The 25,334-nt window shown below is 39.5% G+C and overlaps 2 protein-coding genes and 1 long non-coding RNA gene across 5 annotated transcripts in view; 1 reads left to right on the top strand and 2 right to left on the bottom strand.

The window, feature by feature from the left end:
- Nucleotides 1-1,779: 1,779 nt before the first annotated feature.
- ANXA7 (annexin A7) lies at nucleotides 1,780-17,386 on the top strand. The gene is made up of 13 exons (XM_084290605.1): nucleotides 1,780-1,847; nucleotides 5,877-5,931; nucleotides 7,562-7,757; nucleotides 8,079-8,186; nucleotides 9,344-9,384; nucleotides 10,333-10,435; nucleotides 10,765-10,859; nucleotides 11,589-11,702; nucleotides 12,976-13,146; nucleotides 14,679-14,849; nucleotides 14,958-15,033; nucleotides 16,253-16,365; nucleotides 17,038-17,386. Exons 2-13 carry the CDS (start codon nucleotides 5,878-5,880, stop codon nucleotides 17,158-17,160), a joined length of 1,365 nt encoding a protein of 454 aa, XP_084146731.1. The 5' UTR covers nucleotides 1,780-1,847; nucleotide 5,877; the 3' UTR covers nucleotides 17,161-17,386.
- LOC311211698 lies at nucleotides 14,153-20,701 on the bottom strand. The gene is made up of 3 exons (XR_014618631.1): nucleotides 20,566-20,701; nucleotides 19,954-20,029; nucleotides 14,153-14,319 (listed from the first exon to the last, which is right to left on the bottom strand). It is a non-coding gene; the product is annotated as an uncharacterized lncRNA (long non-coding RNA).
- A 467-nt stretch (nucleotides 20,702-21,168) lies between these two features.
- PPP3CB (protein phosphatase 3 catalytic subunit beta) overlaps nucleotides 21,169-25,334 on the bottom strand; it is a 44,700-nt gene continuing 40,534 nt past the window's right edge. For 2 of the 3 annotated variants that reach the window (XM_084290338.1, XM_084290337.1), the window contains exons 13-14: nucleotides 24,540-24,569; nucleotides 21,169-22,867 (exon numbers count right to left, since the gene is read on the bottom strand). In XM_084290338.1, the coding sequence (XP_084146464.1) occupies nucleotides 22,689-22,867; nucleotides 24,540-24,569 (209 nt within the window). In that variant the 3' untranslated portion in view covers nucleotides 21,169-22,688. The remainder of the gene's footprint in view (nucleotides 22,868-24,539; nucleotides 24,570-25,334) is intronic. The other variant, XM_084290339.1, reaches the window with a different exon arrangement.

The following is a 25,334-nucleotide window of genomic DNA, read 5'->3' as shown; positions in this document are numbered from 1 at the left end:
GGGGGAGCGGGGGGGAGTTTTGTTTTATATGTACTGATAGCACATGGTACAATTATATAGTTGAGATAAGTTCCTCTGGGCCAGAATTCTGTCCAGTATCATGTCTTTGCAGAAGATGCAAGGATATTACAAAAGAAATGAGCAAGAGTTTGTCTCCCTATTTTACTGACCTTGATTTTTCTAGAACTGGGAGGTTGTATTGACTCTAGGGGGTTTAAGAAGCATTCCTAAATGTACAGCTCCAACTGTGGTAACAAGGCAATGGATTTCCTTGAATATAGAGTGAAGTTAGATGACCACAATGGTCCCATTCCAATGCTTTAAAAGTCATTCCAGATATTCCTGTTAACAAACACACATGCAACACATTGAACATAGATTGGGATTCTTTAGATGTATGCTACTTTTTCTCTCGCTCTTTTCCCACTTGTTTGTAAAAACAGATGGTTCCTTTCTTGAGTAGTTCAAATCCAAACAGTCCACTAAATACAAGAGATAAAGAATCATGTTTTATAAGTGTGTTTGGTTCCTATAGAAACAGGAATTTTAATATATACCTATTCTGAAAGAAATGAGCTTAACAGAGGTAAAGTATACTACACATCTGCTGGAAGCATAAATTGAAAAATGCGGTAAGGATTAAATTCTTAAAGCTGTTCATGGTGTGTTCTGGACAAAGAAGATAAAAGCCCAATATTGCTGAAGATAGATCATTTATATTAGATTCTTTATATGTTTTTACGTGCTTTTCACTTGAAGTGGGCAGGCATGGTAAATTATTAGCCACCTATTTTCTGCTGCCTGCACCTACAGACAAAGAGAACAGTGGCTTTACTTGGCATCTAGCATTCGAGTACCACACAAGGTTACAGGATAAGATTGTTTGCATTTTAATGGTCTCTAAACTGCTAAGATATGCTAATCATAAAGAGTAGGAAGAAGTTATTTTGAATAATCACAAGTAACCACTGCATAACAGCATGGGTGGATCCTTCATAAACTGTACCTTGCTGCTCAGAATCTCTTACAATTAGCCACAGGGTAAAGACAGGAATATGTGTGTGTAGGGTTTGTGCTAAATATAATATGAATAAGCATTACAATAGACTCAAAAATAAACAGAAAACACTGACTGCACTTCCCACAGCAGTTAGTTGCATACAGGTGACAACAATAGAGATTTCGCCTAGGGAAAGGGGTGTATTAGTCGGGACAGTCCTACCTTTATGCTTTCTTGGGACCTAGATCTTGAGTAACTCTAAGGAAAGGAGTAACTCCTGCAGGCCTGATGGAGTCCTTGCTGTGCTTTGCCACTGCGTTGTTCTGGGGGTCTAGGTGACTTGGCTGACTGACTGCCAGCTACCGGACGAGCGATTTGAGCTGCACCCTGACGTGTTGCTAGCAAACAGACCTGTTTCAAAGCCACACGCGCTAGGTAGGGTGCGATTTCACAGCACCGGTGCCAAGGGGAAGCCGCTCCGAGGCCGCCCCCCCGGCCTGCCGGGCGGCTGACCGAGGGCTCAGGTGTGGCGGCAGCGCCTCCCTCACGCAGCCCCCCCGCGGCACCGCCGCCCGCCGCTTACCTCCCCGCCGCTCCGAGGGAGGAGGGCGCATACCGCCGCCTCCGGGGACACGGGGCGAGCCTGCACGGACGGGAAAAGGGGTCCTGGGTTGGCAGGGGCGGCACCGCCGCGATCCGCTGGCCCGGGTCGGGGCGCGGCGGCCCTGCCCGCGGGCAGCGGGGCGGGCCCGGTGGCGGGGGCGGGGCGGGCCCCGCCTGGCCCCACAGCCTCCATTTTGCGGGGCGGCTGCGGGACAGAGGCCGGCGGCTCCGCGGCTTCCCTCAGGTGAGGCGGCGGGGAGGGGGTGGGGGTGGGATGGGGGCTGCTGACGAGACTCGCGCGTCCCCCGCCTTCAGCAGCCCGGCCTGGCCCCGCCGCCTCCGGGCGGGCTCGGGATCAGCCCCATGGACCCCGGGGAGACCCCACAGCCTCGGGGGCTCGGCAGGGCGAGGAGCCGGCCCGCCCCGCAGCCCCGCTCTCCTCGGGAGGAGCAACCAGGGCGGTCGCTACCTGTGGCCGTGCCTCGCCTCACCGCACCCAGGGAGCTGCGGACCCCCGGGGGGAGCCCGCAGAGCTCCACGACCACCCTGCCCTGCCCCGGGTGGGCGGCGGCCCCATGGCCCCAAAGGGTGGGGCAGCCCCCAGGGAGTACTTTAAAGGCGCCGGGGGTGGGTTCGGGGCTGATTCGAGCCCCCTGCCCTGCCCTGCCCTGTCCCCACCCCTCCTGTCCCCACCCCGGGCCCTCCTCTGCCCGCCCGGTGTTGCGCAGCCAGCGCCCCCGCCCCGCCCAAACGACCAAAAAAACACCAAAATTTGGGACGCCGGGGCTGGGCCGGCAGCGTGCCGGGAGCCCCCACAGGCTGAGGCGGTGCGGCTGGGCGGGCGGTAACGGGCCCGGCCTCAGGTGCTGTGAGGGAGGCGGTGAGCCAGGGGAGCAGCTGCGGTTTGTTATCAAGCACTTGGTGTTGTGTAAGGGAATTCGTGCCTCTCCTCGGGGATGTGTGTCTGAAGGCTGTTCCAGTCAGTACTGCTGGCTGGGCACTGTAAGGTCTTCAGAGACTCTCGGGTACCTGAGGCGAGTCTCAAAGCCCCGCTTGGCACTGAAGGTACCGCCCGGAACGATCAAGGAAACTGACAAAAATTTTGTCGTCCTCCTGAGTTAAAAACACAAAATAAGAAGTATTGATGGGGTCTGGGTAGAGGGGGATGATTAAATGAAACGCTGCCATTCCCAAAAGAATTTGTGTCACAAATTACCCAAATCCTAGAAAAGGAACCGAAACAGTGACAGTAAGGAAGGTGTTAAGCAGTTTTAGCATGCTCTTTGTCACAGGTGTACACAGGTGGTTAATTTGGGTCCCATTTACATACAAATTAAACTTTTTACAGCTGTCAAAACAGCTGATCTGCAGTCACCAGCTGTTGATTTTGCACTATGAAAAGCAAAGAAAGTAATAACAGGGGAAATGATACTGTGCACACCTTCAAGTTTTACGTGTTATTGTCTTGCTAACAGTGTAACTTTAATTGAATTATATAAAGCTGAAAAACAGAAGTTTTGGGGTTTTATTTTTTAATATTCAGTTTTGCGGGCAGTATTTTCCTCTAAACAAGAGGAGTGGCACTGAAATCCAGAGGAAGTGTTGCTAATCGTCTTGTTCCTGAATAGAGTTACAGTTGGTGTTTAAGTAACAGAAATACCAGAAGAAATGTGTTGTTGAGGGCCAGAATTAAAAGTCAACTCAAATAGCTGTCAGCAGTAAATACTGTATGGGTATTGGTTTAAGGAGTTTCCTCTTAGGGAAACAAATAGCAATTAGTGGTGTTTATGATCAAAGCATAGATCCACAAGTACACCTCATACCGTTCTTCACCCCCTCTAAAAGATGACCCTAGTTTATCAGTAGGAGACTGTATAGTTGTACTGTTCTACAAGTTTGTTTTGGCTCTTATTTGAACTAACTTGCTCTACGTTTTAATGTTTTCCACATTAAATCTGAGATATTTCAGGCAATAAGTTCTTCTGCAATTAATGGTACAATGCAGTAGGAATACTGCTTTCATAACCATTTGTTTTGGCCACCAAGTAACTATAAACATAAATAGTCATTAACTGTATTACATGTGTAGTTATATATCCAATTTCCTTTGATTTATGCAGCTAAGATTAACTTCTTTACTGAAAGGGTTGTGAGGCATTGGAACAGGCTGCCCAGGGAAGTGGTGGAGTCACCATCCCTGGAAGTCTTCAAAAGACGTTTAGATGTAGAGCTTAGGGATATGGTTTAGTGGGGACTGTTAGCGTTAGGTTGGAGGTTGGACTCGTTGATCTTGAGGTCTCTTCCAACCTAGAAATTCTGCGATTCTGTGAAGATACTATCTTATAAACGTGCAGGAAATAACTCCCAGTCCCTGATCAGGGAATCTGGCTCGTTAGCATTAACAGGATTTTTTCCCCTGCCATTAGTAGTTTGTAGATGTTTAGTAGTGTGGCTAATGAATTTGTCTGAATTTAAGAAGAGATTGGACTGTGCACTTAGGCACATGGTCTGAACTTTTGGGTAGACCTGTGTGGTGTCAAGAGTTGGACTTGATGATCCTTAAGGGTCCCTTCCAACTCAGGATATTCTATGATTCTATGATAATGATGTCGAAACTCCCTGCCCAACTGGTTGGGGACATGGTCGACCATCTCTGGCCTGTTCTGCTTCTACTCCCCAGGTCCCTCTATTAATAACATGACTAAAACAAATAGCTACTACCAGGAAACAGAAATTTCCTACACAAATTAAATAATGCTGAGGGATTACAAATGATGTGTGGTGGAAATCGGGAAGCTGAACTCATACCTGGATGCTTCCTCATCTTGGTGTTTTGAGCACGAGGGCGATAGTATTAAAGTAAGAAACAAAAATAATTCCATCAGCATAAAGTATTTGTAGAGAGGCTAAATTCACTCTTTCTCTTCATAAATTCTAAAATAGCAGCTTAATTAATTTTTAAACAATTTAAAAACAAAACAGATTCCCCCCTTCCCAGCCCAAGCAGTTCTTACACACATGACGATGTGCACAGGTTACTAAGGAGCTGCTCTGAAGGTGGGTTTCATGCTGGGATCTCCCCCTCCAGCAGGTTCCCCGCCTCTTTCCCTCTTCAGCGACCTTTATGCAAGACAGGAATGTCTCACGGAGGCATTTCTTGGCAGAATAGTCAATGAAACACTAAAAGGCATGCATGCTCAAAACCAGGCACCTTTGCTACTTCTTTTGTCTGACCTTTTCCTCCCATTTTTTGGCATGGCTTATCTGTAAATTTGTATTATGCTAATAGCTTTTTTTTAAATCTCTTTTCCAACCTTAATGATTCTAAAACATTTAGATTATAAACCTCCATTCGTAGAGTTTTCTTTCTTAACATTAAGTACTCATTTTAGCTTAAAATTTAGATCTTTGCAAGCCTTTTTCATGGTGCACTGACCAGCATCTGGTGCAGTTTAATTTTAAAGGATGTCCCATGTCATCAACACCAGAAAGTCTGAGTCACTGTGCTTTGCAGGAGTCAGACAAACGTGGAATTTTGAAAGAGACTTAAAGGTCAAAGTAACTGAGTTGTGATTGCTCAACCACCATGGTCCTCCCATGCTTCAGCTTGCCATTAACATGTGCATAGTGAAGCTGTCCTGCTGTCATACCTGTAACAGCTAGCATAAATTTTGTGTGTGTTATTTTTAATCACTTTATTTGATCTTTTAAATCATTGGCCTGCATTTAGCAGTGCACACACATCAGAATAGCCAAAAGCAGGTAACAGTTGACCACAAATGATCAAATGATCCTTTTCTCTGGGATAGATAAGGAACTACTCTCCTCACAAGAACTATTCCTGTGAACGGAGGAGTGCAGGCTGACAGGAGAAATGCTTGATGCGTTACAGAATTGAGACCTACTTTAGCCTGACTCTTCTGTCTCTATTCTGGCAGAGGCTCAGCCCCCTTCTTCTGGCACTTAAAGGTCTGAAATCTCTATTTCAGAATTATTTGGGAGTCAGGTCTCTTACCATGTGTCAGTATCTCTCTGACACTAATTAAGGGCAGCAGTTAATTGCAAAGTTGATGATGGTTCTCTTCGGAATCCTGCTTGCTGCTGTCATGTGTATGGAAAAGGGAAAGGTTTTGTGGTTTAGTAGCTGACAAATACTCTTAGCAATACCGAATGCACTGAACACGTTGTTCAAGTGATGTCACAGGTAATTAGCCAGCAAATAGCTACTGCAAACTCATCTACAGTGCCTGACATTTTTTTTTTTTCTTTCCAGAATGTCATACCCAGGCTATCCCCCTTCTGGCTACCCTGGTTTCCCTGGCTATCCTGTAAGTATGGCTGTTAAATGTGCTGCACTCCTAACGCATTTACGTGCTGTCAGTAGCCCTTCTTACCGTGCTATATGTGTGTGTAAATAGCAGCTGTTAGTCCATATAAAGTATTTGCTATAGATGATGGTCTTTGTTGTCATCCACATATCCATCCCTAAGTGAGACTCTACAGTTGTCTCACATGAATTCCAAGAAGAAAGTTTATGACCTATTTTTTTAATATTGCCTGTTGTTCCAGAAGGGTTTTTGGTCAGTTGGTTGGTTCTGCTTTGGTCTGATGCCCTGGTCTTGTGGGTTGTTTTTTCTCTCTCTCTATAGCTAACTATCTCAGCAAATAATTTTTTGAAGTATCAGTAGTTCTTACATAAATGGAAGGGTCTTTAGGTACAGGATCAGAGGTATTGTCTGAACCAGTCTCTACCAAATAACGTGTACCCATATCCCAGTATTTACAGAGATGCTGAACAAACTTAAGTGACTATTACATTCAGGAAGAGTAAAGCTGCTGAGCAATCCAAGCTCAAGTATGCAGCTTTCATACAACACCAAGTAAGTATTTTTCTGAGGATACAGGACACTGTAGCTTGACTTTGACCCCCCAATCCTTCAGCCACAGTACTTTGTTCCACCTTCAGCTCATGACTAACCGGACTATATATTCCAACAAAACACAGGAGGCTGGAATGTATCAGGTGTGGCTGATACTGCAGTGTTTTTGATACGCCTGCATCATTTTTTAAAGCTAGATGCAGCTCTATGCTTTTGTTAGTACAGTGCTGATAATGTGATTGTGGGAATTTTATATGGTTTTATGCTGTACTGAACTAGACTTAAGGATGGAACTCACTGTATCCTGCTAAAATACTGAAAAGCTCTAAAGCTGTAATTTATCCTGCTTGCCACTTTAACTATATTGTATGATTTATTTTTTTTTATTTTTTTTTAAGCTAGCATCTAAAATGTAGCCAACTTTAGTGGATGAATTTAAAAAAAAAAAACTTTAAATGCTAGATGAGTCATTCTAGGTTTTCTAGTCTTACTCATGATGCCCAAAGCAATAACCTGTGCAAATAAATCAATATGAAAGATTTCCATCTATAATGGCCATCCCAGCAGGGCTTTTGGGGATCCTTACTTTGGATTTGTGAATTTAAATTCCATTAAAATCTTTTTGTTGAGTCAGGCTGAGAAAGGTTAGACTACTGCTATGGAAGTGGATCTCACTGTACTATGGGCACAGTAATCTGGGGCTAAGAAATGTTGGAGCAACCAAACCTGAGGAAAACATCCGAGGTAGACTTTACTATTTTGCTTTTTATTTGTTTTCTGTATGCAAGAATGGGTGTGTACTGTACATAATGTGTGGCTCACCCTTCTATTGTTTGTGAGTAAGGATCGTTTCCATTGAGTATTAAGTCCACATGGTACATGTTATAAAGCTGATTTTAAATACCTGTTTTTTAAGAGCAAGAGAACCCATCCAGAAGGCCCGCACCCAGGCTTAGGGAATGCTGCTGCTCCTAAGAGCTAAATCTAATCACAGCCTTATATACATGGACACTTTGAGAGTTTTTACTCTAGCATCCTGATAACGGGCATACAGAGATCTTTGGGCTTTGTGTTTCAGCCAACAGGGCAGGAGTCTGTCTATCCGCCAGCTGGTCAGTACACCTACCCCGCAGGATACCCCCCCGCAGGAGGAGGGACCTACCCTGCGGCACCACCGAATGCTGGGTATCCAGGGGCAGCGGCAGCGGGGTATCCTGCCCCAGGGGGCTACCCTGGAGCTCCCCAGGCTGGAGGAATGCCATCTTACCCTGGAGGTAAGATCCTTTGTCACAGCACCACTTGGGAGTTATTTCTGTTGTAACTGTTCTTTGTGCTTGGTAGATGTAGTAATGAAAAGCAGCTTTGTTCAGTGATCAATTTAGGCAGCAGCATTTAGACAGCTAGACAGATTGCTATCTAGCATAAATGCTTGCATGCTGATAGCAGGGCCTTGATACCTTTGGGTTTTAGGCCACTGCACACACACACAAAAAGAAAATTAATCTCTTGCATAGCTCTGCTCAATAACCTGGCTCGTGTTGTGCCAGAAATCACTTATAAAATTTCTTTTGCTAAAATCTGTGATCTTTTCCCAGCCCCTGCAGGCCCTGGGTTTGGTGTGCCTCCCGCTGGCCCTGCCTTTGGGGGCTATCCCCAGCCTCCTGTCCAAAGCTATGGTGGAGGTGGACCAGCACAAATTCCAGGTACGTGGCTGTTTCCCTGCAATATGTTAAGATACTTCAGGCATCCGAAGTTAAACTAGGAGAGCCCAAGACAGTTAGCAACAAAACAGGCCCTTATCTTTGCTACTTTTAGCTACTGAGGTTTGTATGCTGTACGCATCCTACCACCTTTCTTGATGAGACCAGTAAAGAGCCGATGAGAACCATCTGTATACATTACATCCAAAAGGGACGTCTGTCACTGATTAATGATCATGATGTGGTCATTTAGGTGCTTGTTGTTCTTCAGACTGCAAGTATTTGACCAGAACTGTGAAATCCAGAGGCAACATTCACCAAGTACCTAGCTGCTCTGTTAACCTCAAAGAAAGGGATGTGTTTTTCAGAATCCGAGCAGTTCTGTGTTCATGGTGATCATGGGCATTGAGGGGCAAGTGGAAAGGAGAATACACGCCATTGCTTAAAAACAGTGCAGTTTTTTTCATACTTTGAGTAGTCAGTTACCATTAAGAACATTTTTATCCTAGAACATGTCAGTTGTGGCTGCAAGAAATTCAGAGCAGCAAAACCTTTCTTTTAAACATTGTTTCACTGTGTCTAATAACTAAGTTGCTGTTAAAAAAAAAAAAATAACTGTACATATGTACTATGGATAAAAATAAACTTCTAGCATAATAAATGTAGTTGCAACATTGGTATTCACAGTGCTTTTGATCACGAAATGAGATTCCTTCAGTTCTTTTTGCACCAATGAATTCTCGGTATTTATTGTTAATATGTTAGACATTTTAACAGAGTAATACAACTTTGAAAGACAGCACAGGACATGCATACTTCATTGGCATGGCCTACATTGGCTTTTGTCAAGAATAGCACTATTTAATAAGGAGAGATCCTTCCAGCTCCCACACCACCAGTAAATTTAGTATTTTTAGAATTCCCTTGCTAGTGTATATACCAGAATGCTTCTGTGATTACTTCTTCCCATTGTTCCCAAGGGCAAGAACTTCAGTTACTGATCATTAAAACTACTGTTCCTTAGCAAACAGGTTTTGTGCAGTGGTAGACCTGTAACTTACCAGGTCTGTAAATGGTTTTATTTTCAGATTAGATAGCATTTACATAATAAGAAATATAATTAATTCGTTTTATCTTGTTCTTTAATTCATTTTCAACAGACTATAGTGGTGGACAAGCACCGTCACCAATGCCTGGTCTGGTATGTGTTGTATCTTCTTCTATAATCAACCTTAAAGTGGCTTCTGTATTTTTTTTTCACCTTGCTCTTCCTGGGGTAGAGCAGTGTCTTTACAATTGGTTGTGTGGCAGGGGGTAGGGAGGAGGACTGAATATGAGCTGGGGATATGTCATAGAGGAAAGGACATGTGATGGCTGAAAATGTATTTTGATGTTAGCATTACACATTGTTCAGTAACAATTGTTCAATAATTGTCCTTGTCCATAATGCAAGGAAGAACTGCTATGAGAGGCAATTTTGAGCAAGGGGAAACTCAAGTAATTAAGTTCTGAAAGCACTGCGTCACTCACTGCAGCATTTGGGTCCTCCATGATGTTATTTTAGAGGGACACTGTGCTAAAGGCAAAAAATAATAATAAAAAAAAATACCAATCTTGGCCACACAGAAAAGTAATTTGTTGCCATTGCTTTCAATAGGATTCAGATTTACGCCTCTGTAATTTGAAAAAAAAGAAATGTAAGCATATTTGCATGCAGGCATTTTAATACAGCTTTTCTTAATGAGTTTGATATGAAAGGGTATAAATTAGTCCTATATTCTCAAATGGTTTAAAAGCAGCAAACTGTCCTTTACTGTAAAAGATGTCTTTGCAGATGAAGTTAATGTACAGAGTATTCTGCATCAAGAGCTCCCAGCTACGCTCAGAATATAACCCAAACAAAACCATAACACTGTACCTGTGTATACTCATCAAGTCGATCCTCATCCATGCCACTGTGTAAAGGCATTGGTGGGCCCAAGCTGTTGAACACAATTAAATGCTATCCTGCTTCGGGGTTAGAAAAAATGGTGAACTTATGGAACGAACCATTCTGTGATTTCTCCTGAAGCGCTGACTCCAAAGTTGTGATTTTAACTTTAATGTATATTGTGCAAGACAGCTAGTTAAACACAGCTCTTATTTTCAGCCTGCAGCAACGGTTCAGTATACCCAGGGCACAATTCAAGCTGCTCCAAACTTTGATGCTAACAGGGATGCAGAAATCCTGCGCAAAGCTATGAAGGGGTTTGGTAAGTAAGCAACAGCTACTTAAATTTCTGTTCGGCTAACTTACTAAGACTATTTGGTCCTTTTCTTCAGTTTTTACTGTATTTTTTTTTTCTATTTTATTCTCTCTTATTTATTTTCTATTTCATCTTCTCAAAAATCACGCTTCCAAAATGACTTGGTCAATTTAATAGACTAAGATAAATAGGAAATTTGGTAAATTGACCTAATTGATATTCATGCATGTATTAGGTAACTATGCCCAAACTGGCAATAATAAAATGCACAGTGTTGGAAGGATTACCACATGGATTCTATGATTAAACTCTTACATTGCCATTCTGTGTTCAAGGAACTGATGAGCAGGCTATCATTGATGTTGTAGCTAACCGCTCCAATGATCAAAGGCAAAGAATCAAGGCAGCCTTCAAGACTATGTATGGCAAGGTATGTTCGCTAGCTCTTTGAATCAGTAAACAAAAAAAAAACCACAAACTTTCAGCTGCTGCTATAACTGCCTGATTGCATTTTAGTCCTGGGAAGTGGTTTGGGGCACTTTTTAAATGCACCTCTTTTGGTTAACTTTTTGTTGCATACCAGGTGAACAGCTGCTATTTACCAGAGTGGTGTTCTGATATCTGGTAGAAGCGAGGGCACAGGGGAGTCTGGCTAGGACCCTGACTGAACAAGCAGATTCTGAGTTTGTTATGATTATTGGATAAGAAAATAATCAAGCATAAACTGTTTATGTATTAGTCTGAAAATAATGAGCTTTTTATGTGCACAAACAAGCTCAAAAATATTTTTTTTCCACTCATAAGAACCAAACTGAGAAATTGGTTGAGAATTGGTGGTGATTGCACACCAAGAGCTTAGCTCGCTAGAGTAATTCAGTGCCATGCCATTATTACACTCATTGTGCTCATTTTAAAGGTGCAGGCCGGTACCTAACTCCTGTTTCCTTTTTTATGATCCATAGAGAAAGGAGTGATGTCTGTGCTTTATAGGGAATGGTAGGGATAACAATGTGCTGTAGCAAACAGGAGCACAAAAAGATCATCAGCTGCTCAAAGTGGATGGTTTGGGATAAGTTTGTGCCACTTGAACAGTGTCACAAAATATTTTCTAGCCCTCATACTATATAATTACTAAATTTTTATATTTATAATTGGACAGGATTTAATTAAAGATCTGAAGTCTGAGTTAAGTGGAAATGTGGAAGAATTGATTCTAGCACTCTTCATGCCTAGCACCTACTATGACGCCTGGAGTTTACGTCATGCGATGAAGGTACGGTTCTCATCTGAACAAATAGTTAAAACCATCTTAAAGCACTCATCTAAGAGAACAGAATACCTGATCCCTGCATTGTTGAAAAATGCTGTGATGGAAAGTAAATGGAGGGACTGGGGATTAAAATTATTTTCTGCTTTATGCCCCAGTGCTGACCAATTTTTGCAGGATTGGCCAATCTGCAGCAGATGTACCACAGGGGATGAAGTGCTGCAGGATGGAATTTTGTTCTCTGACACTCTCTTAGTCATACTTTTTGCTAGAATCTAGTAAGAGCCACGGTGCTTTTCAGCTGTAACCACTGTTTAAATTGAAGTTTACATACCTCTCCTTGCTGGGAACAAGCCACTGGTACAGAAAGATATTTTTGGATTATCTCAGGTTTTTCAACAGGACAAAAATGAAAGAATATTTTCTTAAGGTCAGGTGATGAATGCATTTGTTCAGGTGTTAAGACTGCACTGGAATTTAGATCAGCTACTCGGATTAAACTTTTCATTGAGGTAAACTGGTATGTCCAGCTTGCTTGCTTGAGTTACAGCGGCGAGCAAGTGCCTGATTACTGGAAACAAGTCACTTAACCCATGTATGAATGCGGAGCTCTAAAGAATATGGAGCACAAATGAAGATCTAGCTTTACTGGAGGCAAAAAACAATAAACCTTTTTTTTTAATTTATATTACAATACTGCTTAGAAGTCTCACATAGATCTACTCCTTGCTTGAAGAGAAATGGGCCATGCCAGTAAGATCTGACTGTACACAGAACCCACAGTTAATTTCTATCCTGAGGAGAGGGAAGCATCTATGAAAAGTTCCTGATAACACTCCATGTTGAGGAAGCAGCCACATTTGGAATGGGGAACACACTTGTACATTGATCAAGATAGGATTTACATGCATACGATAGCCTTTAAAGCAAGAGATAAGGCTCTGCCTTCCTCCGATATGTTCCCACAATAAGGTTGCCAAATAATTTCTTCATTTTCTTCCTAAACCTTTTTCCTGTTATCATTGGCTGATGTCACCATTGTGGGTGTGCAGTTTTGGGGTATTTCTTAAGCTAGTGCAGAATTTAATGTTTTGGAAATTTTCATTCCTTTTTAAATAAGCGTACAGTAAACTTGGTGCTTTCACACTACAAGAATACCACTCTTACAATGTAGATTGTATTGAGTTTTAAAGTAACAGGTGACCGCTTTTCTTCCTCCACAGTAGAACAAAAAGTAGGTGGCGTTTTGCAGTTACACCTTCTTTTCCTCTGCTTACAGGGAGTAGGCACCCAGGAGAGAGTGCTGATTGAGATCCTTTGCACAAGGACAAACCAGGAAATACGAGACATAGTGAACTGCTATAAGTCAGAATTTGGAAGGGATATCGAACAAGACATCAGAGCAGACACTTCTGGACACTTTGAACGATTACTTGTATCTATGTGCCAAGTAAGCTTGAAATTTTCTTGCTTATTTTGTTAAGATATGGGTATACACTCTTTGTGTATGTTTATAATTGCTCCATAAATGAATTGCCTATGCATGCTTAGCTAGAGCTAGGTTTTGTTAGAATTTAGCCCTAGACTACTAATACATTCTCTAATGATAAGGCAAAGCACCTCAGCCCCTCCTCAAGGAAGAGTTGCTTCCTATCTATATGATGATCTGAGTGACTTAATTGAGAACCCTATTCACCTCAGAGAACTTGTGTGTGTTCGTTTTGTTTTTTTTTTTTTTTGTATTTTGTTTACTGAGCAGATGCAATCAAACTGTAAATAGCACAAGCATTGTTCCACACTGCTGTTAAAGCCAGACACTATTCTTTTTTTTTTTTTTTTTTTTTTCATAAACAAAATCATTTGGGTAATACTGATACGATAAACTTTATGGTAGGTAAAATATGTGAGAATCCCCCCAAACCAGCCTAGAGGCACTGTAAATCAAAACTTACCTCCCAAGTCACATTGCAGCCCTCCCTTCAGAAAACTAGAATTAGTTATGTGCTGCTGCTGAACTCAGTTGAACACTGAAGGCTGCTTATTTCGTATCATTAATAGGATTCTTTTTTGCATTGAAGATTAGTAAGTTGCAGTTTAGGAAGAAATACATAGTAAGTGTAACTTCCCAAATTTTTGTGATAAGTCTGCCTATTTGCTGTTAGAATTTCTATGACTATCTTGTTTACTTCTACCTTTATAAAAGTTCAGCTATTCACTAGGTATTAGGATTACAAAGTCAAAATCCACAAGAAAGCAAAGCTTGAGAAGCTCATGCTAATTTTTATTTCGATAAATCCAGTACTTTACAGTAACCGACAACCACATAATTTAAATATTAATTGCTACAGACACAACAGTATTTAAGAGCATGTATTTAGCCTACTCAGCCAGTATATTTAGCAGTATCCATCCATGCATTGTGCAGCAAAAAAACAAATCCCAAAGCACATAAAATGTCACGCAAGCCCTACTTGACATATAACAACTATACTAAGTGCTTTTTAGAGACATTCATACTTGAAATTAGCAAATTCTAAATATAATAGCCTGAGATATTTCAGGTGTGCATATTCAGAAAGATAATTCATTAGTTCATTTGGGAAGATTCTTTGCAACTTGAAGCCTAGAAACAAATCAAGAGAAAACTTACATTATTAAGTAAAACAGAGAATTAATTATAGCTCCTGAAAAAGACTAGACCTATGAGATGGTACATATAGGCAAAATTATGTGCCAGTACATATACAGTATATCTACAGCTTAAACCAAACACTACAGAGAAGAGTTTTGGGCCACTTTTCTATTTTATGCTTACAAGAATTATTAAACCAAAAAAGTAACCTTAAAGCAATGTATTTCAAACTGGTATTAGTCTCCCTACTTCTAGCTTTGGACATATGCGTGCGGTGTCTACACTTCAAGCAATTAAAACATAGCCTTGTCCATGTAACAATGTTCGATATCTGCTATCTTTGCTTTTAGGGGAATCGGGATGAGAATCAAAATGTGGATTATCAAAAAGCTCAAGAAGATGCTCAGCGTCTTTACCAAGCAGGAGAAGGAAGACTTGGGACTGATGAATCATGCTTTAATATGGTTCTGGCAAGCAGAAGTTTTCCCCAATTAAAAGCAACAGTTGAGGCATACTCGAGGGTAGGAGTTCTTCACTGATTTCAAATGAGTTTGTACAGCATTTTTTGAATTAAGGTTCCACTTGTTGTTGCATTTCACTATCCACATGTTAATCTCATTTATTTGTAGATCGCTAATCGTGATTTGTTAAGCAGCATCGATCGAGAATTTTCTGGAAATGTGGAACGTGGCTTGAAGGCTATTTGTAAGTAATATGTTCTTCCCTATCCTTATCCCTTGGCAATAAAACCTTCTAAATGTAATTGAAGAAGAACCCAATTCAGCCCTGTCCATATGGCAAATGGATACACAGTCTGAGACTCCACTAATACAAAAGTAACTTCAGTTATTCAAATTACTCACTATGCACTTAGATTGAAGAAAGTAAGCATCTAGCTTGAAAAAGTCTGTAATGAGGAAAGGTTACATAGAAACTACTTGTCACTTTTCTGGAAAGACATGTAACTACACAGAAACGGGCCAATGTTTAGAGCTGGTGGTTCTGTGTGTCAGCACTCTGCAAAATTATATGAGTACCAATGTAACAGCAGTGGTGCTGGTTGTATGGCACCTCAGCGCAGACAGCTGAACCACCCCCACACAAGTGCAGAACCAACAAGAACCTCCTGTAGGCACAATTCCCTTTCTAGTTCTCTTCTCCACCATCACCTACTCCAAAAAGTTCAGCATTTTCTAAAGCAAATGTCACCAAAATAGAAGAGCTGTTTTGAATTCACTATTCCCTGCTGACTTATTGTACTAAAGCGCTACAAATTTATCACGATTCGCTGTTAGTGAGAACCAGTATGATTTACTACTAATGAAACAAGTACTCCACACACAAGTCCCACCAATGCTTACCAAAGTGACTGCATTTCTGCAGCCATAACCATTAAAACCTACTGTATTAAACAAAATCTTCTCAGATAATATTCTACTAAAGAGTTCTACAGGAAAAATTAGCCTCTGAAATCATGTAAAATAAAGGCTTTGAGAAGGAACAAACTAATAAACAAAATCAATTCCACAGCTACTTGAGAATGAGAACTTTTTACCTTTGTACTTTTGTTAGTGAGACTCTAGCAATGGACCACAAGTTGAATACCTCATATCCTAGTACCAGCTATCCAAAGAAAAGATCTGTTCATACATGTAGATTTGGTAATTAAGGTTTCAGCCAGCTTTCAAAAACACTTCTAGGCAAGTTAACTGGTAATAACCATAACTTTTGTGAACGATTAACTGATTTGTTCAGATACAAGATAAACTCAGCTTTATAAAGCAGTTCCTGTAATCTACAGTATTGAATCTTTATTGATATCTACCTCTAGCTGTCTACAGCATAAATTTGGACTTCATCATGCTAGGTATCACCATACAGCATACTATACTAGAACTAATCCTAAAAATATACTTTATTGCAGTGCAATGTGCTTTGAATCGCCCAGCCTTTTTTGCAGAAAGACTTTATTATTCTATGAAAGGAGCTGGCACGGATGATTCCACTCTCATCAGGATTATAGTCACTCGCAGCGAGGTAAGAAACTTTCTCCTCTGTAGACCTCATATGTAGCCAGCCTTCTATGTAGCCCCTCCTTCACAACTGTAAAAATCACATACTGTAAGGAAGCTTTTGTCTGGTTCAGATGTGGATGAACAAAGCAATTGGTTTTGACGCCAGGTTTCATACAGTACTTTAATTATCTCTAGCTAAATAGTGATACTACGTCTACCTTCCTAAATGTGGTTGCCCATCTCTGTAGCAGAAAAGCATCTCAACTCCAAAGGTTCAATTGCATGAACTAAGGATACTACAGTCCTAGCAAAGTTAGGTAAGGTTCTCAGGTTGCCCAGGGAGTTGCAGAAGTGTTCAAGGCCAGGCTGGATGGGCCTTTGAGCAACCTGGTCTAGGGGGAGGTGTCCCTGCCCATGGCAGCGGGGTTGGAACCAGATGGACTTTAAGGTCCCTTTCAACCCAAACCTTTCTGTGATTCTCTGAAAGCAAGGAGCAACTGTTAAGACTGCTTTGGGAGCTGCTTATCTGTCTGTAGAGGGAACTGAGGGCTTGTACAATGTGCACAGTTAATCAGTTGCACATTACACCCTTGGCTAGTATTCTATAGTCTGTGAGGGAGATGGGGGTAAGTGTCTAAGAGTTCAGATCATGCACTATATTTAAGCTTTGTGCTTTTTTTTTTTTTCTTTGCAGATTGATCTTGTGCAAATTAAACAGGTGTTCTCACAAATGTATCAGAAGACTTTGGCTTCAATGATATCAAGTGATACAAGTGGTGATTACAGGCGTTTGCTACTGGCAATTGTTGGTCAATAGAAGAGGATTATCTGTTCGTTGGTTTTCATTTTTAAAACAAACTGGAGGACATGTAACATGCTTTATGCAGACACTGACCCCTTGTGCGTAAAAGAATAATTTTAAACATTATATAATCAAAGATGCCTTCTTGGTGATTTAATAAGCTTTTTGCACTTACCCTTGCCTTAAATTTACAGCACATAATATTCTTTATTGTATAATAAAAGATATATCTTGTCTATTAGCCTTATGTCTTAGTTCTTTTGGCCCAGACAAAACCATCTCCCCTCTGCCAACCTCCTGCATAATTAGACTTCCTTGAAAAATCTAAATTTAACTGCTGAACTAACCATGGATTACAAAAAAGCCTGAGGCGATGACGTAAAACATTTTACAAAAACCCAGCCAGGTTCTCTAACAAAAGCCCTCTTTGAAGTCCTTCCATGCTAATACTAAAAAATGAGTGCTCAGTTTAAGTCACATTAGACTAACAGTTTAAGTACCTAAGAAGAATTTGACTGTACCCCCTTATTTAAGTTCTTAAGTTAATTATGTTTAGCAGTTAATTATGATTGTTATTAAGGCAGAAAAAAAAATAAAATTAATCTAATTTTGAAGAATCACCTTGTAAAGGAGTGGGTTATACTGTTTTTTCATTGTCCAGCAATTTGCTGTAAGTAGATGCTAACACTACAGAATATGTGTAAATTCAAACTGGAAGTGACAGCAACATAGATGATACAATTGACTATGTGGATGGTTTCATAGCATTAAAAAAACAAACAGCTTTGACAGTATATTTGTTTTTTTGAAAGCCACAGCATATCTGTCCCCAGGCAGCCGTGAAGTCCAGCAGCTAGCACTGTATTTCCTAACATTTCTAAGCAATGCTTTATCAAGTAAAAATACACACACACACACACACATATATATATATAAACTTCACACAAACAACAAAGCTCTATTTTTGTTGGTTCTCAAACAATTAGCTAGCACAAGTAGGGTTGATTCTAATAGGGGAAACCTTTCACTCATGCACACCAAGTACATAAAGGTTTTTGCAAAACAATGGCAGATACCAAGTCTACTATAAAAAAAAAAATTCAAGTATTTCACTTATATAAAATACTCTACAGCTGTGTTCTCTGATATTATACTTAGAAACACAGTCCAATTTAAAATTTCTGAGTCAGATCAAAGCTAAATAATCCAAATGTGAACAACATAGAGAAGCTGATTTGGGAGACTAAAGGACATTTCACTGTGTATTACTTTTGTCATCACTGGTGCGAGTATCCATGGTGAGATACAAGTGTGTATATATATATATACACACACAGACACGTTTTATATATATATATATATTAAAAATTTTATATATATATATAATTATATATATTTTTTATAAAATTTATATATAAATTTTATAAAAATTTTATTATATAAAATTTTATTTAAAAATTTTATAAAATTTTATATATAATTTTTTATAAAAATTATAAAATTTATTTAAAAATTTTATATTTATATATAAAATTTTATAAATTATATATATATATATATATAATTTTATAAAATTATATATGAATTATATATATGTCAATAGGCTTCCAAGCATAGCCAAAACTCTCATGAGCTTTGGTCCTTGTTTCTTTAATTATTAAATGCAAAGTTTCTTCACAAGTAAGGAAGTTTGCTCAAGATTAAAGCATATTAATGCACCTGCATCTTTTCATGCAACTCAAATATCCCCACGCATTTGTCATGCAAAGCAGAATGTTGATTCAATCTAGGTCATACATGCTGTTACTACAAGAAAATGAATAGATGAAGAGACTTCTATGTCCTAATGTCATTCACATGTTTTATGGCAAAAAGTTATTTTCCTTGCATGCTACTAATAAAGAATTATTAAATGGGTAATAAAAATTGAATGAAGCAATGCAAGAGAAGAATGAACAACACTACGAAGAATACTATCTATCCTGCCTCTGAAACAGCCTAATTTTTACATATAACTAACATAATGGTGTTTCAAGATTAAACGTTAGAAAAAAAGAAAGCCATTTATGAGACTATGCCTCTTAAAAACTGTTCAGACTCAAACCAGGATTCTACCTCAAAGAAAAAAGCATCCCCAATCCCAAACACTTGTATTTTTGCTAAAAAGACCAATCTTCTTCACAATTAAGTTTTTCAATTTCACAATTTGGAATTTAATTAGCTTTGAAAGGAAAACTATTATTTAACACTAGGTGATTTCAGATGGTGAGGTTATGTTCACCCTTTAACTAAATGCAAGCAGAGCATGTAAATTAGGCTGATCTTCCCTGTTTGGCTCACCAGGTGGCAGCAAGCTTCTCGACCGTACCAAGTCCTGTTTTAGCATGTCCCCAGAACACCACACTCGAACACATTCTGTGCTTTCAGGCCTGCTTTTCAGTTTCACTAAAATGCATTCAGATTTCTCAGAGCAGCCGGAACACCTCCCCCAGTCCCCAGCCATCTGTGAATCCTCGTTGCAGGTCGCAGCACTACAGGTGCTGTTGAGATCCAGCAGCTCAGGGCAGGATGTGGCCAGGTCCCTGGGCCCTCCGGGGGTGCCCACTAAGCCCCATGCAGTGGAGCAGGAAAGCAGTGACTGCTCCAGCTCAAGCCAGGAACCAGCCATGCTTTGCTGCTTGCAATCTTCCGCTCACAAAGCTATCTTCCAAGCGTTCTGCTCTTCCTACCCAAGAACAGACTACTGACACAGCCTTCCCTCCACTTAAAACACTGAAAGCAGAAAACATACAAAGCAAAACTACTTACGGTTTTCTGGGAGGGAGGATACATTTTTTTTTTTCTCGTCAACAATACAAGAATTAGAGACAGCTGCAGGCTCCACCTTTCAGAAACAGAGTAGCAAAAAATGAGTACTTGCTTCCTAAACAGAGGAAGTCCACAGACACAATCCTGTCACCTGAGGGCTTGCTTAAAGGGCAACATGAAAAGTACACAGCAGGAGAAGAGGCTGAAAAAAATTGCCCAGAAATTTTCCTCTACTGCACCTCTGCCTTCATACCTGCCAACAACTACTCATACAACTGATTGTTGTTGGAGAATCAGAGCACTGACTGCTGGACAAGAAGCTGTTCTCTCCATCCACTGCGAGCTCCACACGCAGACTGAATTTGTATTTTCTCTGAGTACACAATTCCAGCTAGTCAGAATAGTAACAGGAACTAAGACCTGAGTATCAGATCATGGATATACTGTCTTGTGAGGCTGAGACGTTTTCATTAGTGCTTACACGGAGGAAGGTACCATCATAATGTTTGCCATCAGTAGCTCGTGTTTGGTCTGCTCTATCACAACATCACACATAGACTGTACAGCTCAGTAGTATGGAGGTTGTTTCATAAAAAAAAAAAAAAAACTTACCATTTTTTGACTTGATCTTCTGCACGCAAACTTTGAGAATAGTTTCCAATCAGAACACATCTGCAATAAAGTAAAATCAGACATTAAAATCCCACTAGTGTCACATTTTTTTCACCTTCATTCTCATCCTGTTCAGCAGCTTGCCCTACATACTTCAAAGACAATATACCAAGAAGACTAGATCAGATAACTGTGCTGTCAAAACAAACAGCCCTCCCCAAAGCAGTCCCAACACACTTCACTAGTGTCTTGAACACTAGGTCAAAGCAACATACAAGATGTGGCTGTGCTTCACAGCCTCTCTATAAACAACTAACACTGTTCTTACATCTCTGTACAAACTAACAATGGATGTCTGATCTAGCACACAGAAAATGTTCAGGTGCTTAATATATAAGAAAGAACTCAAAAAGAAAAAAAAATCAGGAGTAACACTTTAATTAAATAGCATTTATGGTAAACTAGTTCTTTGCAAGCTAAATCTCACCTCCTAGGCTGTATTTTCAATAGCTTAAGTTTTGAACAGTATTTAATTTCAAAACAATTTTCAGAGTCAGAGTCAGATTAGACCTAAGTATGCCAAATAAAACCAATACACAATGATAAGAGCCGCAGCCCATGCACAAAATTTATTGTGTGCTACTGTTTATAAAATACTTGAATAGTTCAGAACATGCATAAAATTTCCAACTTAGACAGGGGTATGTACAGATCGTACTTCATGGCAAACAAAAAAAAAAAAGGGAGATGAACTCTAGTGACATAAGTTTCAAGTTGTGTTCCAGGGGATGAGAAGGACACGTAGCAAATGTCAAAATATGTAACAAAGTACAGTGGCAATCAGTACAGTCCATTATTTGTGAACAAATTAGCACAGGGCTTCAATTTTTATTTTAACCAAGCAGTCCTGTAGATATCAAAATACATGCAGTCTCAAGTTTACACTTTCACTAATGCCTTAGCAGTTGAACAGAGCAATTGCTTACGCGCTGCTTTGCCTAGAACAAAAAGTATGTCCAATACAGTTTCAGTTTCCTTTGCAGCTTAAAAAATAATAAAAAGCTTGCAGCTATTCAGCCCAGTGATTACTAGCTATTTATGCAACTGTAATACTCACAATAAAGTAAAAGTACCCATAACATCTACGTAACCTATAGATGTACATCATAGGTCTATATATTAAATATTTGCAAAATGAAAACATGCATACACAAAATACAATGCCAAGCTTTACAGACTTGATATGAATCAAAATTTACTTAAACAATGTACAAAGTTCAATTAAAAGTACCTTAAAATTAACACTTCCATATTTTTCTTACTTTTAAAATTAGTATATATAATATTTTTTTTAAAATTCAAGATGGGGAAGAGTCTTGAAAAAGCTGGGCAAAAATGTTTCTAAATTAAATATTTTTTAAAATCTGTGTTCAAGTAATAAACATTCCTACATAGAAATCTTCTGATAAGCTGTAACTAAAAAATACAGTGAATACAATATAGAATTAGCAACATCTAAGGAGTAAACCTGAGGTCAGCATTTTACAGAATGACCAACTGAGATTTTTTTGGCATTTTTTTTCTATTTAAAATACAGTTTTTGCAGCCTCAGATATTTTAAGACCTTTCTAATCTATTGTTTTAAAGACATTTCATGAAACCGATGTCCATTAATAAATAGTTAGCTCTTAGGGTTGTATTTGAAAGTCTGATTTAAAAAAACAAACAAACAAACGAGCTACCTCTACTGAAAGAAAATCCCATTTGTAAACTTAAAGTGTTGACAACAATAAGCGTAAGATGCTAGTCTAGATGTGCTTTAGTGATAACAGCCCAATTCTCTCCTCAGATCTCTTCTGAAGATGCAGCAGCCAGCGACGGACTGTGTGTAAATCCACGAAGCATGCTCCCAGGAGGTCGTGTCACCATGCAAAGAGAGGGGCTGTTGTCTCAAAAGCACGATGGTTTTTCTTCAGCGGGATCAAGTTAGATGGTTTTCCACCTCTTACTAAGTGGTCACTTCAGCTGATCCCCCTGGCTATTTCATCTGTTGTCACATCAAAAAGCAGTAATCTAGGAATTCTCAGGCAAGACGTAAGTGAGTAAACCAGAAGTTGACGTGGTCACTGTGCATTGTTGTTGCCAGTTCCATTGTTTCCATTGGCATTTGTTGTGTTCATAGTATTAATACCATCTTGTTGAAGAGCATCTTTTCTTGGTGGCATTCTCTCATTGATCCTATCCAAACCTTTTGCTTCTTCAAAACTGCAGATTTTATGTTGCGGAGAGAATCCTCGTATTGCTTAACAAAATGCAAATTTGATATGTCAGTAATGGAAAAATAAGTTGAAAGCATATACTTTTTCTAATAAATGATGTTTAAAAACAGGTAAGAAATCAGCCAAAGAAATGTGTGGCTCTGTATCTGTACTAGGTAAAAGCTAATCTGCTCTCTTAATATGTTCAATGGCTATCATTAGGTTTATAACAAAAAGAACAAAGTATGGCAAATATTCTGCAAGTAGGAATCAAGGCGCTTAAGCCCACTTGATTGCTTCTGCATGTCCCTGGTGTGGCCAGCTCTAAGCACCAATTGCTTCTGCTGCCACGTTCATCAGGCTCATCTTTTAACATCCCCGTTGTCTTCAATGGAATGTCAGTAAGATCTAAGCAGCACAGCAAGTGCGGTGGAGGCAGAGCAGCAAAGGGTTACAAAAGTACCAGGAGATTTATGTCCTGCATACACGTTGATGGCCTGATCCTGCAGTTTTCATGCAGGCAAAACTGCGGGATATGGATCACATTTTGTACTAATCGTGTGGATGATGGAAATGGACACAACCACAGTCACTGGGTTAGCACTCCGTTCAAACAATGGAATCGTTTAAATACGTATTTAAAATACGTATAGAAAATAGGCATTATTTTTCTACTGATTATTTTAATGAATGAGGTCTGTAGTCGAATTTAGACCTGAAAATGGTTGACCACATAGTAAGACTGAAGCCTTTGGGATGAAATAATTCTTTGGAGATTTAAGTACAGCTTTCCACTCACAACAACGGAACCTCTTGCACGTGTGTGAGAGGACAGAATATGGCCCTTGTTTATATTTTTGGACATCTGACTTCCTTAATTAAAAAACAAACAATGCAGTTATTAAATGGTGCTTTGTGACCAAATCAGAATACACACAAAAGTAGCTCTCCCAATTGCTATGCTGTTTGTCATTCACTTCATTGAATATAGAGCAAGAGGGAATGAAAGGGTCTATGAAGAAACTTCAACAATCTGAATTTGAGTACTTGAATACCAGATAATTTGATGGCATTTTACTCAACACTGCTAAAAAAGGATGTATATACGACGGTTTATTTAGCACAGAAGCACCGATAATCCATGGAATTTAATATGCCTTATACTGGCAGGTTAGCCTATATACTGGAAATAAATTTGGTCATCAAATTATGTGCAAAACCCATAGGAAAAAATTTACAGTTGTATGTCTTGCACTACCAGAACAGTTAGAGGAAGTATTTAAAAATTACGTTCAAAGCCATTAAAAATAGATTTTATGAAAAAAAGCATGCATAAACAACCCTCCTTCCACAGGTAACCCACCCCTCCAACAAACCCTTGCAGTTGAATGCAGAAAAAAAAAACACACTAAACACTATCATTTTAACGATTTCAAGACAACACCACATATCACAACATGCTATTATACAAAAACCTACTGCATATTTCGTAAAAACAAACAAAAGACCCCAAACCCCAAGAATATCCCTAAAATATTAAAAGATAATCATTATCCTGAAGCCAGAAATGAATGTTACATGTCAAAGGGATGAATCAATACAGTTGATTCATCTCTGCTTGTGCAAGTTGAAAGTAAAACACACCCACACAGAGTACTTTTGAATTCCCTCCCAGACACCACAGATCTCTGCCAATGGCAAAGACTCTGATCATACCTTTTTCAGCCTCAATTGCCTCTACAGTGGCTGTACAGAAGTGAGCAGATGCATGCAAAATGAATGAGAAAGATGAAGAGTGTAATATCGCATAGCAGAAAAGGCAATGATCAATTTAATATAGTATGCTACGCCAGATTAGATTACAATTGTTTAAAATTATAATTAAGGTTTTGGGGGTTGTTTTTAAGCTTAAAGTGAAATTTCTCCTACATTTTAACTATTACAATTTATCAACTAAAAGTATATCAAGAGAAACACTAATTACTGGAACTTCATTTATGGTTTTAAATGCACATTTCTAAAATATATATATATATATTTTAAAGGCAGCAACATAAAATTTCAACTAATGTTAAAGTTGTGGTATGGTTAAAAAGAAAATCTATGAGATTACCCTTTCTGACGATTAAAATGTATTACTGAGCTTCAGTAAATTACCAGGAAATATGCAATAAATACAATACTGTCAGTGTTCTAATAACATGTTTTTCTTGTTATGGCTAGCTCCCTGAGGTTAAACTAGTCATTCAATTTCTCGCCGTATTTTATGCTTAAATGTGTGTCTCTGAGAACTGAACTGTGAAATTCAAACCATAAAAGACAAATTTAGCAAGTGATATTTACAAAGCCTCATAAATTGTTTAGTTGAATCCACAACAAAGTCTAGAGCAGGAAGAGCTCTGGATTTAACAGTCTTGGTGGATGACTTTATGTGGATAGGAATAAAAACCTAGTTTACTATGTTTTTTGAACTAAGTAACCACGACAAATGCTGTAATGTAGTAGGTGTAA

Source organism: Netta rufina, assembly GCF_964035555.1.
Source record: "Netta rufina genome assembly, chromosome: 7".
Taxonomy (NCBI): domain Eukaryota; kingdom Metazoa; phylum Chordata; class Aves; order Anseriformes; family Anatidae; genus Netta; species Netta rufina.
Note: the sequence above shows the minus strand (reverse complement) of the source record. Positions and strands in the feature narration are given on the sequence as shown.

What these genes read in the sequence shown, in the direction of transcription:
- ANXA7 (XM_084290605.1), top strand. Translation starts at nt 5,878, where the DNA reads ATGTCATACCCAGGCTATCCCCCTTCTGGCTACCCTGGTTTCCCTGGC. An exon ending in TGGACCAGCACAAATTCCAG is followed by an intron (nt 8,187 to 9,343) that starts GTACGTGGCTGT and finishes CATTTTCAACAG; the next exon opens with ACTATAGTGGTGGACAAGCA. An exon ending in CAAAGCTATGAAGGGGTTTG is followed by an intron (nt 10,436 to 10,764) that starts GTAAGTAAGCAA and finishes TCTGTGTTCAAG; the next exon opens with GAACTGATGAGCAGGCTATC.